At 42.6% G+C, this 15,392-nt stretch overlaps 1 protein-coding gene across 1 annotated transcript in view; it reads right to left on the bottom strand.

The window, feature by feature from the left end:
• Positions 1 to 8,931, bottom strand: part of PON1 (paraoxonase 1) — a 32,549-nt gene extending 23,618 nt beyond the window's left edge. Inside the window, 2 exon segments of the mRNA XM_028119145.2 lie at positions 849 to 919; positions 8,858 to 8,931. Of these exon segments, the coding sequence (XP_027974946.2) occupies positions 849 to 919; positions 8,858 to 8,931 (145 nt within the window).
• Positions 8,932 to 15,392: the final 6,461 nt, after the last annotated feature.

Here is a 15,392-nt window from a genome sequence, read left to right on the forward strand (position 1 = left end):
ATAATATCAATATCATATTTATTTTCTAGAGAAAGATTACACTGTAAGATATCTGGCCAACCTTATTGATGCTAACCGAATAAGTCATATGGTCTAGCCTTTCCTTCCTTAGTCAACTGAGATAAATAATTCTAAACTTAGCAAAACAAAACGTAACATCCAAAGCATGGATCTCAAACAAGTTGTCCTCAAATAACAAAATAGGTTGGTTGAAACCAGACGGGGACTTGAGTCCTGTGACACTCCCTGTTGGTTGCCTGTAAGCTGCTACTCCCCTGGCGTTTTACCTTTGCTGACAGGGCCTGCCTTCCCCAATGGGAGCCCCATAATTACTTTCCCAGCTTCCTTTGCAGCTAGGGCCCCAGCCTGTTGTCTATCTCTGACTAATGAGATCTGAGGGGAAATCTGCTGAGAACTTCTGGGAAAAAATATTCTTACCCCATATTTAAAAGAGGGATGCATGAGGGCAAGTCTTGTGGTAACTGCCAAGGTGTGTGAGGGCTTTTTAAAATTTGTCCCTTTACTCACTGCTTTTTCTCCTTCCCTGTCCCTCCCCTGGAATCTCCTTAGGTTGTATTACCATAAAATCAAACACTGTTCTCACTTATTGTTTTTGCTAAACTGACCAAACAAAAACAAACTATGAAAAACCATCAATACCTTGGCCATATGTTGGTGAAGTCAAAAGTCAAGTACGCTGGTATTTATAATTAACTACTGACTTAATCATTCTCTCCTGGTTCATGGTTCTATTTTTTTAACAAAACTAAACAGGTGTATTAATCAAATCAATAGCAAGATAATACTGCAAGTTCCAATGAGATACTTCCTCATCTCTACATACTTACCTATTCCTTTCACTAAATTACAGTTAGGAAGTTCGACTGGTGTTACTTCTCAGAAGGCATTAAGTCGTGTTCTGGGGGAGAAAAAAAAGTAATAAAACGCACCGAAAACTATTCAGAAATTGCAATTAAGTTGCAAAAGTTAGCTGCCAATACAGTTTTCCTCAACTGGACTTTGCCTGAGTTTCAACCCCGGGGTTAGCGGTCCCTGGAGTCTGAGTGATTCTACCAAACAAGGTCAGAATAAGACCTGTGGGGCCTCTGGGTACATTCAGTGTTTATTTAGCCGAGGTGGACAGATCCACAAAGGAAATACATCATGTCCTCTCCAGAGCTCTGCGCATTTTGGCAGGAATAGGAACTATTTCATCAGCTGCGTAAGGAGTCCTATGTGGAAATTTGGGTTAAATAGCAACATGGTTCCAATTTACTCCATTGATGTTTTAGGGCTGCTGACAGATGGGCCTCCTACCCATCTGCCAGTCTGGCTCCAAAGCCTGGACTGGGCATCTGCTTTGGGGTGTGTCACTTGAAAAACACAGGTGTGCTTAAAGGGTTTATAACTTCAGAAAATCATACCCACGGCCAGCATATAAAAAGACATTTCACACACACACACACACACACACACACACACACAAAAGCAACTTATTAAATTTGAGTGCATAAACATCCCGGGGAACATTTGAGCACAGGACAAAAGAAAAAAGGCCAGATGTGGGAAGGACGTACCAGCCGGCTGCCTGAGCAGAGCAAAACTATTGTTGAGGCATTTAAAAGAACTGGCCCACAACATCAGCACGGCCAAGAGATTTAAACAATCAACACTTTTTTTGAGAACTAATGATACAATATGGTCCTTAGCGAGTAGCAATGATTATTCAAGAATACCCAGAAATCTTATTTGGCTAAAGATAGGCTGAGAAATTCTTCACTTGCCTTACTGATAATTTAGTCTCACAGAGGAAGAGGTTGGGCTAAGGGACACTCTGGATAAAATTCTTAAGATGGTATAAAATGATAGGGATTTGGGGTGCTCCATCTTTCATCCAGAAAAAATGTAACATGTTCCTACTGCCATGGCGCTGGCCATCAATTCCACCCACCTTTGGAGAGGGTCTGACCTCACAGGCTGGGAGTGGGGTCTAGCAATTAGCTTTGTTAATCATTGTTAACAGGAAAAACCACAGTTTATCCTGAAGCACAACCAGAGTGGAGAACCACCAGCCCAGGTGCTAGAGCTCCAGAGATGAATGAATAGCTGAAGAAGTCCTGGCCTGTGAACAGAGAGAGGGTGGTTCCCTGAATGATGAACTTGAATTTACAAAGGAGACTTCAAGGGAAAGTTGGGCTCTGCCCCCATGACCTGAGAAGCTACAAGGTATTTAAAAAATGGGAATCTGACATTATAATTACAAAAGTTCACAATAAAGAAATAAAAGGCAAAAGGACGCTGCATTAGGAAAAGGATTTTGCATGGCGCACGCACACACGCACACGCGCACACGCACGCACGCACACGCGCACACGCACACATGCGCGCGCGCACACACCCTAAAACAGGTTCACAAAAGGATACTCATCCTAATACATGTAATACATTCTTAACTTTTCTATTCAAATCTATTTCATTCATTTCACAATGCTGGCTATAATCTAAATTTGATTTGTGAACCTCCATTTTGGAAAACCTTGGTCTAGGGAAACCTCAGTGAATACCCGTAAAGTACCCCAAGGGATTCAAAGGACAGCACCAACGATGTTGAAGTTGCAGGTCCCGTAGAAGAGATTCGATGACATGAAATCCCTGAAGGGGCCAAGACTTGTGAAAAATACCAAGGGTAGCCAAAGTAGCTGTTCTTAGAGCCAAAGCCACACGGGAAGAACAGGCGCACTGCCTGGTCACAAGGCCCATCAGACCTGATGGGATAACAGAGGTCAGGGAAAAGCAGAGCAGATCAGCCCCCATCCTCGTTCAGGCTTCTGTCGCATGCAAGACCATCTCTGACCTGGTAAATGTAGAATAATCACAGTCAAAGGGAGCCCAGGGTAGGTAAGGAGGCATGAAATCAGCACTCAGTTGCTTTGAGGTCAAATGTGTGGCCCCAGAACAAGTCATATCTCAACAGAATAATCACTGAGACTACAGCTCAGGTACGGTATATACCCTCATTTAATCTTCCAACCCCTTCCTGAGGTTTTACTTCCCCGATTTTATGGATGACTAAGTTTAAGGGGCTTTTCAAATCCGCAAGCTTATGAAGTGGCTGAGTTGGGACTGGAGCTCAAGTGAGAAGGCAAAGCTCACATTCGGTTGTCTGCTCAACATGCACAGTTAACGCTGCTTAAAACCGGAGGAAGCACCAGAAAACAACTCCGCCTGTGTTACTATAATCCAGCTCATATTTTTCTATCTTAATCTTAATTATCAGGAAATAGCTGATCAAGGGCTTGCTCAGGTTCAGATGTTCCAGGTCTAAGGGATAAAATTCAATGTGTGCGGTGCGCCCCTGATTTCACAGGCCTCTGAAGTCTGGCCAGAAATCACACAATCCCTGCTGTGAATTATTCTTCGCAAATATGTGCTTGCTTCTCACAAAAGAAAGCAAGGATCTTTAGCTTATGCATTAAGAAATCCATTCTGGAACTTTCCTTGGGGCCATATTCAGCCTCCTCAGTCTACTTTCTGCTACTGTACTCTCCTCATTCCTCCATTATTCCTTATTGGGACCAACTGTGTGCCAAGCCCTATGCGAAGGGCTCTTGTGCATACTTCCCCAGTTACTTTCCTCGTCACGTTTGAGGCAACGATTAATGTCTTACCTGATTGGTAGGTAAGAAAACTGAGGCAAAGAGAAGCTACGTAGTTTGCTTGTGGTTGCTTATTTCAAATGGTAGAGATGGGATTTGAAATAAGGTGTCATGATATGGGGCCCTTTTCTATCTATCGATTTCACACCCCTTTTCCCTTGTTCCCACTTCTCCCTCTGCCTAGAACGCCCCTACCTCCTAACCCCGGGGGGGAAGACTCCTTCTCATGCCTTTTTGTAGCTCCTCCTGGTCTTCTGTGATACGATTAATAACTCCTTTATCTGCATGAACTTCCTCATCTACGTCTATCACGTCTCTGACCCTATTGTTTCGTAAGTTACTGGTTTTTGGTCTTGTGGCTCATAGTAAACTCTGAAATCTGTGAGTGAATACTGCATCCTATTCATCTTTGTAACCCAGCAAGGACCCAGCACCTGCAGAGAGAAGGTCGTCCGTAGATGTCTGCCCAGTTGTTTTGTGGAATTACTAGGCGGGTGCATCAGATGGAGAAAGTGGTGTCAGTTGTATTGATAGGGAAGGCTGGAGAGTTATTTATTCATCCTTAGCCTAGGGTCGGTCACATGAGGCATTATCCTAATATATATTCAAATATCACTCATTAGGTGGATCATTCGTAGGTGGATTTTTGTGATAGCATATGGCCAAAAATAAAGCTAACATTTACAGAGTACCTTTCATGTGCCAGATTTTATATTTATCCTACTATGATATGTACTATCATCCCATAAGTTTCAGGTGAAGAGACAGGCTCAGCATGGTAAAGTGACTTGGAAGTTGCAGAACTGGCACCCAGCCCAGTTCTGCTGGAATCCACCACTGCCCTTTTCCCACTGTGGTGTGGAACGTGGAGCAGGCGTGGGGTGGCAGAAATGCTCACATTAGCTTTGCAGTCTCCTTCTAATGCAGGGAAACAGTGGTCTCACACGTCACAAGCAGCAACTTAGGAATGGGCAAGTTGCATAGAGACGCAGGGCGGCAACATTCCACACTCCCAGGGCGCTGTTCGTAGCCCAGTCCAAGGCATTCCTTGGGTTTGCGCGTCCACACCCCACGAGGTCACAACAGCCGACTACAGAGCTGGGCAGGGGAGACTACTGATCCAGGGGAGCTCTCTCGGTTCCTTCCTCGGTGCTGTTATCACCTCGAAAGCATTAGGGAACCCCCTCGAGACACCTTTTAAATCCTTTCACAAGTTCCCACCAGCCCCAGACCTATATAATCTCATGTGAACCTGCCCCACTCCTGTCTACTGGCTCTCTGAAGAACACAGGGTGTATCCACTGTGGGGGTTTGGGTTGCTCCTGATGCAGGTCTCAGGACATAATCTCTTCCTTTCTCTTCCTTGGGCAGATTCATGATCTTCTCTGGGACTCAAGGGCCTTGCCTCTAAATAGTAACAAATGTAATTTACTGATCCTCCAGAATCTCTTGATCTGGTTCTAACATGGGTGATAATAGGATTTGAATGTCCTTTAAAGAAGTGCATACAAATCCCCTGGGGGAACTTGTTAAATGGTGCTGATTTGGATTCTGTAGTGTGGGGTGAGGCCCGAGATTGTGCCACTGAGATTGAGCTCCCAGCCGATGCTCATGCATCCGGTCCACAGCCCCTTTGAGGATTGAGGCTTCAGGGCCTTTCAAACAGGGGGCCCTGCTGCTCCTGTCTGGGCTGCTCGCATCCTCCATCTCACTAACCACCGTCCTCTTGGCCCTGCATCGTTCCTATTCTCCAGGTTCTTCTAGATCCCCCTTCCATTCTAAAACCAGAGGTTCATCTCACTCCCACTTTCCTCTTGCCTTCTCAAATGTCTGATTAAAGGTAGAAGTTTTTTTTCTTTCATTTTTAAATAAGATTCTTTAAATTTAAATTTTACTTAGTTAACAATTTTGGTTTCTGAAGTAGAATTTAATGACTCATCACTTACATACAACACCCAGTGCTCATCACAACATGTGCCCTCCTTAATACCCATCACCCGTTTAGCCCAACCCCCCACCCACCTCCCTGCAGCAACCCTCAGTTTGTTCTCTATCCTTCCTTTTTTTAAAGATTTTATTTATTTACTCATGCGAGACAGAGAGAGAGAGAGAGAGAGAAGCAGGCCCCCAAGGAGCAGGGAGCCCGATGCGGGACCTGATCCCAGGACCCTGGGATCATGACCTGAGCCAAAGGCACACGCTTAACCATCTGAGCCCCCAGGCACCCTGTTCTCTATCCTTAAGAGTCTCTTTTAGTTTGTTTCCCTCTCTCCTTCCCCTCATCTCTTCCCATATGTTCATCTGTTTTTGTTTTTGTTTTTTTCTTAAATTCCACATATGAGTGAAATCGTATGGTATTTGTCTTTCTCTGGCTGACTTATTTCACTTAGCATAATACATTCTAACTCTATCCACATTGTTGCAAACAGCAAGAGTTCATTCTTTCTGATGGCTGCGTAATATTCCATTGTATATATATTTCACATCTTCTTTATCCATTCATCTGTTAATGGACATTTGGGCTCTCTCCATTGTTTTGGCTATTCTTGATAATGCTGCTATAAACATCAGGGATGCATGTACCCCTTCGAATCTGTATTTTTGTATCCTTTGGGTAAATATGTAGTAGTGCGATTGCTGAGTCCTAGGGTAGTTCTATTTTTAACTTTTTGAGGAGAATTTTGTATCCTCTGGGTAAATATGTAATAGTGCAATTGCTGGGTCCTAGGGTAGTTCTATTTTTAACTTTTTGAGGAAACACTGTCTTCCAGAGAGGCCCCACCAGCTTGCATTCCCACCAACAGTGTAAGTGGGTTCCTCTTCCTCTGCATGCTGGACAACACCTGTTGTTTCTTGTGTTGTTAATCTTATCCATACAGGTAGAAGTTTAAGGACTAAGGTTCTGTGCCCCCTCACTGGATCCAGGTGCTGAAAATAAAGCAGTAAATTCTGAATTCCAAATGAGACTCCAGGTCTTCCCCCTGAGGCAGCCCCACGGCAGAGCATCTCCTGCAGACATGCTATCCACAATGGGAAACCGCAGGCAAGGCCAACAAAGGGACTCACAGGGACTGGTGTTACGTTGGACTATCATCATAGCGTACTTTCATCCTTTCAGAAAAATCAGAATCAGAGGAGAGGCTCAGAAAAAAAGGCCAAGGTCCCCTTGCTGCCCAAGGACAGGTCCCAACTTTATCATGTTGAAATTTGTCTTGGTGCAAGTCAATGTTATTGAACAGTCCTTTTCAAACTGGATCCCAGAGAGTCTGACAGGGTGTTTATAGATGGTACCAAGAGAGGGGAATGGAGGTGTGGGCAAGTAAGTCTGTGAAATGATGACATAAAGCAAAATTGTTTTGTTTTTGTTTCTGTTTTTTTGTAACTGAAGGATTTTTCAAAGCTTTCAGTATGCCAGAGTGCACTGTCAATCTCTAGGAAAAGGCTACAAGAGATAACACTTCCCAAATTTATATGTCCAAGGAATGTGCTTTTTGTTTTTTCTTTTTTGTTTTGTTTTTGTGGAGCAAGTCTTGTGGCTCATGGTCTAAGGAACAAATTTAGGGAAATATTAAAGTTGAATCACATAAGCTCAGACCACATGTTGAGAGAGAAACTTTTCAGGGTTGGGGCAGTAAAGCTATGCTTTTACACAAAAACATATACAAAATGCCTACAAGTCTCCATTCTTAGAGTAAATTAAGGAAGGTAAACCAGAAAGACAGACCCTCACTCCTTCCTGGCAGATCTGTAATCCTGTGGAAGACATCTTTGTGTGGGGCCTCTGGAAAAGTGGGGGCAGAAGAAACCCAGGTACAGATGCAGAATTGAAAGGATAAAGCCCACAAGGGGTGTTAGATATTTATATCTCATTTATTTTCATCCCAGGATAATACCATGACCCACACATATGCTGGGGGGAAATATACATATATATGTATAATATATGTAAATATATTTATATTTATATATATTAAATATATTAAATATATAAATATATTAAATATATTTATATATATTTATATTATATATATAAATACATATATAATACATGTAAAATATATTTATATGTATAATATATATGTATTAAATAAAATAAATATAATAAAATAGAGAGATTCTCCTTTATCATCAAATAGTACTATGTTTAATGAAAATCCACAAACCGTAATTTTTACATGATTTGAACCCCAAATCACTGTTACTTTTCTCTAATAGTTTGTGATTACAAAAATAACAATTAGAAGAAAAAAACCCAACAGTTTGTAAAAAAATTATTCTGAAAGAAAGCTTGGGGTCATGAAAGTTTTTTAAAAGGCTAAAATGTTCAGTTTGGTTTTTAGTAATGTTTTACTTCAAAGTAAATAACAAGAGAGTGACTAAACCTTAGGAATTAGGATGGTCTCTAGACTTTGAACCCCTGTAAAGTTACCATGAATCTACTGAAACATTCTTAAAAACTAACCCACCCACCCCCCACTTTTACAGTAGCGAAGGGTTTATAAGTACTTTAAGGGAAGCAGAGCACTAACGTTTATTCAATAGTTACTATGTCCCAGGCAGGATGAGTGTGTCTTATTGGTTCAGTCTTACTAAAGCCGAGAATGTTAGAGATGTAACGTGATTTGCCCAAGATCCCATAATGGAAGGGACAGAGCAAGAACCCAGGACATCAGATGCCTGCGCCAGGGTTCTATCCTCCCCCCGACAACTACCCCCCACCACTGCCCAACTGGAGCGAGTAAGAGGTGGGGGCAGGCCCTCACAGAGTGTGTTTGCTCCCACCTGCTCTGCTCCGCATGTGTTTTGTGTCTCTGTGTGGCCTCAAATTGAGAATCCCCAAGCTGGGAAAGATTTATGGCCATGACGGGGCGGCTCCTTCCCTAACTGCCCCAATTATCAGGGGAGATCCCAGGTCTGGTGCTCTATCTTGAAGCGAGAATGAGAGGTAATTCTGTAGCCAAGGCACACGGATCCTCATGAAAAATCAATTTGTGTATGCCAACAACTTGGCCATCACACCAGTGTGATTTGTGCCCTTCCTCCATCTCTCAGGCCGTGAACAAGGACATGTTTTCAACCTGTGCATCTAGAACTTACCTGGGGACTTTCGGTTTAAAACTACACCCCACTTTCAGGGGAGCTCCTGGGGTTGGCGGGGTGGCAAGGACTGGGGCTGCAGCCCTCACCACAACTCAACTTACTGATAAGAAGCCTGGTGATCCCTGAAGAGTGCCAGTCCCAGCCCCAAGAGGGTGAGCATCATCAGCTTCGCCATGGCTCGGACAGGAACGGAGAACTGGGCTGATACACAGACTGCGGGAGACTGGCCCGCCTGCAGCCTGAGCCTCGTTGGGGCTGCCCGGGCTTGGCTTGCCCCGCCCCTCCCCTCTCCGCAGCACAGAGGGCACCAGCTTGGGGTCAGCACCAGAGGCCAGGAGCTGCGTGCTCCCTGGAGACCTTGAAGAGAGGAGATACGGAACAGCTGCCCAGACCTGGCAAGAGGTGGAGAGCATGCCGGTTGGTGGAAATGGAGAGCTGTGGGAAAAGAGAGCCAGGCTTTGATGAACACTCACTTTGTGCCAACAAGGTCCTAATCCCTGTGGCTCAGAGGGGTTCAGTAATGGGATCACTGTGACTCAGCCAGAAAAACACGGAAGGGAGAAAGGGCTGTGATTAGAACCCCTAGGATCTAACTTCATTCTCACCAGGCTACCACTGTGTGTCACCTTCAAACATCTGGATTTCAGGTATCTCAATCTCCGAGCAACACTCCTGAGCTTACAGCTCAGCAAGTACATCACTGCAACATTCATTCATTCCAGGCACTCACCGGCCACTTATTCAGTACCTGCTGTGCTCTAGAAATCCGTAAAATACATCACTACTGTCTATATAGTGCTGTGGGTGATGCTTGTGTGCATTGAGAATCCCCAAGCTGGGATTATGTGTGCATTATGGGTATGCAGATATTCTATGGAAAAGGATAAAACAGGGAAAAAAGATAAGGAGTACTGAGGTGCCATTTAAAGAATGGGAATCGGGAGAAGCCTCACTGTTAAGGGGATACTGGAGCAAAGCCGGAAAGGAGGTGCCTCTGTACACCCATGTCTCCTTTCTCTCCTGTTTCCATGAAGAAATTGTTCCCTACTTCACTGAAGACCAGCCATTCCCTTTCTTTCTTTCCTTCTCAAGGATTTTGGTCTCAGGTGCAACTTCCCTCTCCTGCAACATCCATCTAGTCCTTTTCTCTGGAATAATGCGATCAGATACCAACATGCTTTAGTGTGATTCAGATTTCCGGGGAAAATGCTCTTTGACCCCACATTCTAACTCTTCCCTCTTTCTCTGCTCTCTCTCTCTCTTGCTTTTAAAAACCTCTGAAAGATTTGCCAACAGTTGCTGCTTCCATTTTATCACCTCTTGTAACAGATGAATGATGGCCACAAATTCTTTGATACATCTCCTGTTGTGGAGTGGGCATGGGACCTTGCCCTCAAGTGGGTGCTGACTCTGTGAATGCCTTAATTCATAAAATTCAGTGGCGCTATTCCCGTTTGCAGGCACAGCCTTAGGGACCAACAGCTTCCACCTCCTGTCACTTGGAACACTTGCTCTTAAACCTTGAGCTTCTGCATCATAAATCCCATCACATCATTGGAGTGTTCACAGGAAAGGTTCTGAACACATGGAGAGGGAAAGTGCCAGCCCTCTAGCCATCCACACCAAGGCAGCAGACCTGGAATGAAGCCTTCTTGGACACTCCAGACTAGTCCAGCCACCAACTGAATACCATCAAGTCACCCCAGTTGACACCATGTGGAGCAGAAGAATCTACCTACTGAGCCCTGCCCCAATTCCTTGCTCATTGTTTATGAGCATAAGCAAATGATTGTTTGATTCTGCAACTAACTTCAGAGAATATCTCCAATCTCCCATTCTCTGCTTAACCCATTCTAATATAGCTTGTGTTCCTTTGATTCAACTGTAGAATTTACTCTTTTTAAACTACCCAGAATATCCATGTTATCAAATCTGGTGGTTACTTCTCTGCTGCAACCATATTCAACTTGTAACCACATTGACCACAGATCACCACTGCCTTTTCAAATGCTTACCTCTTTTGGATTCTGTGCTCCCACCCTCTCCCAATTTTTTCCTTACCTTCCTCATCTTCTTGGCAGGGTCCTCCTGTCACTGATATCTAAATGAAGAAGCCCTAGGACTCGCTTTAAAATATCTTCTCTTTTTACATTCTCCCTTGAGGTGATCCCCTCAATTCCACTGGATTTAAATACGATCTGTGTGCTGGTGTTTCCAAAATGTACACACCTCACCCAAGCTTGTTACTGTAGCTCTAATAAATCCTCCTTGATCTTTCTAGCTAAAGTAGCACGCCCCACCTCCAGCAACCTTTTGACATTATCCCATATCTTTCATTACTCATTGTTTTTGAAATCATCTTGTTAATTTCCTTATACATTTGTGGTCTGTTGCTGCCTAATGGAATGGAAGCTCCTTGAGTTTGGGGGTTTTGTCTTATTTCCCACTATGACCTCAAAGCATAGAAAGGAGCCTGGCAAAGAGTGGTCCTTTAGTAAACATTAATGACTGGTTGGCTGCTGAGCCCTCACTTTGTGCTCACTCACTAGTGCTTGGTTTATACCCTCACTGGGATGTCTAATAGTCTCCTTAAAATTTTCCATAGCAGAACTCTTGATTCCCCACCCCAACATGTTATGTCCTCCAATCTCTCCACACTTCAATAAATGGCACCTCTGCCCTCCAGTTGCTCAAACCCAAAACCTAGGCATCTTCATTCACCCATCCTTTTCTCTACTACCTCCTTGCACCAAATATATTAGTCAGTCCCATAGGCCTTCCTTCTGTATTATCTATTGCTTCACAACCAATTGTGTCAAAATCTAGCAGTTAAAAACAGCGCACATTCATTATCTCATAATTTCTGGGGATCAGTGACCTAGGTGTGGCATAACTGGATATCTCTGGCTCAAGGTCTTTCATGAATTGGCAGCTGAGCTATCAGCCAGAGGTGTTGTGATGGTTAATTTTATGTGTTAACCTGACTGGACTAAGTGATGCCCAGATAGCTGGTAAATTATTTCTGGGTATGTCTGGGAGAGTGTTTCTGGAAGAGATTAACATTTGAATCAATAAACTGAGTAAAAAGATCAATCTTATTAATCATTCATCATTCATCAATTCATCAATTCATCATTCATCATTCATCAATCTTCATTATGTGCGTGGGCACATTGAGGGCCCGAATAGAACAAAAAGGTGGAGGAAGGACAAATACTCTCTCTCTTTATTTGAGCTGGGACATCCATCTTCTTCTGCCCTTGGATATCAAAGCTTCTGGCTCTTGGACCTTCAGACTCTGGAACTTATGTCAGCGGCCCCCTCATTTCTCAGGCCTTCAGACTAGACTGAATTATACCACTGGCTTTCCCGGCTCTCCAGCTTCCAGATAGTATATTGTGGCATACCTCAGACTTCATAATCATGTAGGCCAATTCCCACAGTCAATCTCCTCCTATCTATCTATCTATCTATCTATCTATCTATCTATCTATCATCTATCTATCTATCATCTATCATTATCTATCTATCATCTATCTATCTATCTATCTATCTATCTATCTATCTATCTATCATCTATCTATCTATCATCTATCTATCATCTATACTATTGGTTCTGGAGAACCCTGGCTAATACAGCTGTATGCTCATCTGAAGGCTCATCTGGGGTGGGGTGGAAGAGGTAAGACAGGCTTCCAAGATGACCCACATAGTTGTTGGCAGTCTTTGGTCTCTTGCCTCATGAGCCTTTCCACAGAGCTGTAGCATAATAAAGTAGCTGACATCCCACAGGGTGAGCAAACTAACAGAGCAAGACAGCATGCCCCCAAAATGGAAGCCACAGTCTTACCACAGAAGTGACACCTCTTAACTTCTGGCATATTCTCTTTGCTAGAAGCAAACAGCTCCAGTCCACATTCAAGGCAAGGAAAATTAAGCTCTACCTCTTGAGGGAAGGAATATCAAAGAATGTGTGACATATCTTTAAAACCACCACAACTTGCAAATAAATATTGAATCAGCCCACTTCTTTCCACTTCCATTGCCATCGCTCTGATCCAGGCTACCATTGTCTCTAGGCTCAAACAAAACAAAACAAAACAACCCCAAAACACTTTTCACTCTTCTCTCCCTAACCCCCAATCCATTCTCCTAACTGCAGCTAGAGTAAGCTCTTAAAAATGTAAGTCAGACCATATCATTTCCCCATTTCTCATTTTACTTTCTTATCATGATCTAAGAGGCCAGACGAGATCTGACCTGCACCTATCATCTGACCTAATTTCTTATCATTCCTTCAGCATAATGTTCCAGCAACATTAGCCTTCTTATTGTTCTGTAAACATGTCAGGCTATTGCACCTCATCATTTTTGCCTGTTACCCTTTGGCGAGAATGCTTTCCACATCATTACCTGCTCCCTGACTGCTCCTTGAGTTTTTCTTTTCTGTTACTCAGGTCTTCACTGAGAGGCCATTATCAATGTTACTATCTATCTCTAATAGCTTCCGTTCACGTCTTCTGCCCACCATCAGTCACCAAGACCCCACAGCTAATATGAAATTGTTGGCACCAGTACAGAGTTACTGATGGTTAGAATAGTGACATATCTCTGTTCTGGTTGGTAAATACTTCTTCAGACTCCCCAAGAAGTCTTCCACAACACTGACTGTTCCCCTTCCCCTAGAACTCTCCCCCCTCCCCACGTCCACACACACACATACTTTGTCATGATCCAGCAACTAAAGGGTTAACCCTGCCATGACAGGGTTTCCAGGCGTCTTCTCCCACACAGTGCCCCAGTCAATCATGACTGAGAATGTGTTATACAGACTGTTAAGGACTCCATCATCCCTGCCTTCACATCACTCTTCACCCTATGGAACCATCTTGTTTATTTTTTTGTTTACTTGTAGGCAGCCTGCCTTCCCTCACTAGCACTTAAACTTGAGGAGGTCACAGACCGTGACTAATTTGTCATCTACCTTCTCTTCAACTCCTAGAACAGTTTCTGGCACAGTAGCTGCTCAAAACTTTGGAGAAGGAATGGAAGAATAAACAAATGGCGTGGAATGGGGCATAAAGGAGGCAGGAGGAGCAGGGACTGGAGGGTGAGTTGGGGAGTAAACAAGAGATGCCATGCCCTCCTCCTCTGACCCAATTAATTTATTAACTTACTAATTTATTTATTGAATGAATTAGACAATATATGAATATCCTTTCTAATTTGTTCTACCCTGTGAGAACTTAGAGCACTCATTCTTAACTCTTTTTGAAGGGACCCAACTAACTTTGAGACTCTGATGAATGCAGTAAACCCTGCCCTTGGGTTCATATGTGTACAAAACACTCATGCTAGCTTTCATTGGTTTCACAAGTGCATCCCGGAAGCCCTTGGTGACCAAGGCCAGATATTAAGAATCCTTGTCCAAAAGAAAAGTGAAAACTCTTTGAATAATTAATGATCTCCAGTCTGTTACTTTGAAAGTTTCTACTGTCTATGGAAATGTTGCTCTGGGCTTTTGCACCTACTCTTTTGTTTGAAACACTTTTCCCCCATAACATTTTTATTCCCCATTTGTTATTTAACCAAATCCTACTTGCTCCTTCAGGCATAAGTTTGGAATTTGGCCAGTCTTTCTTGATCCTAATTCTTAAATACCCTTTTCATACGTCCTTTGCACCATGCTTCTTTATTTTTCTTACTGCTCTGTATTATTAATACCTTATCACTTTTCTGTTTTTCTCGTTAGACTACAAACCCATATAATACTGTCTTGTTTATTGTTATAGCCCCAAAGCCCGGTTTAGCACCAAACACAGGTGAGGGGCCCAATATATATGGAATTAACAAATGACTGAATGTTTGAAAAGTATTACAGGAGCCTCTGGAATACTTTAATATACCATATTTTATTAACTTTAAAATGTCATCAGTGTTAAAGAATTATTTTCTTTTAATTATTTTATTACTTTGTTTTATTATTTCATGTACCACTAGAAAAGAAAAAAACTATCATTAGTCTACAGCACAATTAGTGTATAATTGACAGTTTTAAGGAATTGTAAAATGATAATAGTTCTAAGGAACCATCAATTATACACTAACTTTCCATTTTGACGATGTTGAAATGTATAAAAAAGACTGTATGTGGATCTGTGAAATATAAAAATTTATAACTTAGAGAAAGTTACGGGGGGTTTTTAAATTAGAATTTCTTTTTATAACTAGCAATTTACAACCCAACATTAAAAAAAACTAAAAAACTCAGTCAAAAATTCACCTTCACTTTTATAATTCCTTCCTTTCTTACCTTAGTTCTCATGTACTAAATATTTATTTGCATGCATTGAAGTGTTACTTCCTAAATATACTGGGTAAAAAACGCATGTACTAATTCTTTTATTTTCCCACAAAAACCCAAATTCACTGCGTAGTCAGTAAAAACTGTCACTGCATTGGCAGAGAACCAGAGCCAAATTTGCCAAGTTTAATTCTGTGCAGATGCAAGAGCGTTGATTTGGTGGATGCACTTGGTATTCTTCTAGAGGCTGCTGAACCTTGTTGGCAATAACTACAATGCACTCAAGGGTTGAAAGTGTGAAATTCTGATGTCCTTAGAACTCCAATAACACC

This window comes from Eumetopias jubatus, unplaced genomic scaffold, assembly GCF_037043125.1.
Source record: "Eumetopias jubatus isolate StellerSeaLion01/CBP00866 unplaced genomic scaffold, mEumJub1_p1.0 scaffold_14, whole genome shotgun sequence".
In the NCBI taxonomy this organism is placed as follows: Eukaryota; Metazoa; Chordata; class Mammalia; order Carnivora; family Otariidae; genus Eumetopias; species Eumetopias jubatus.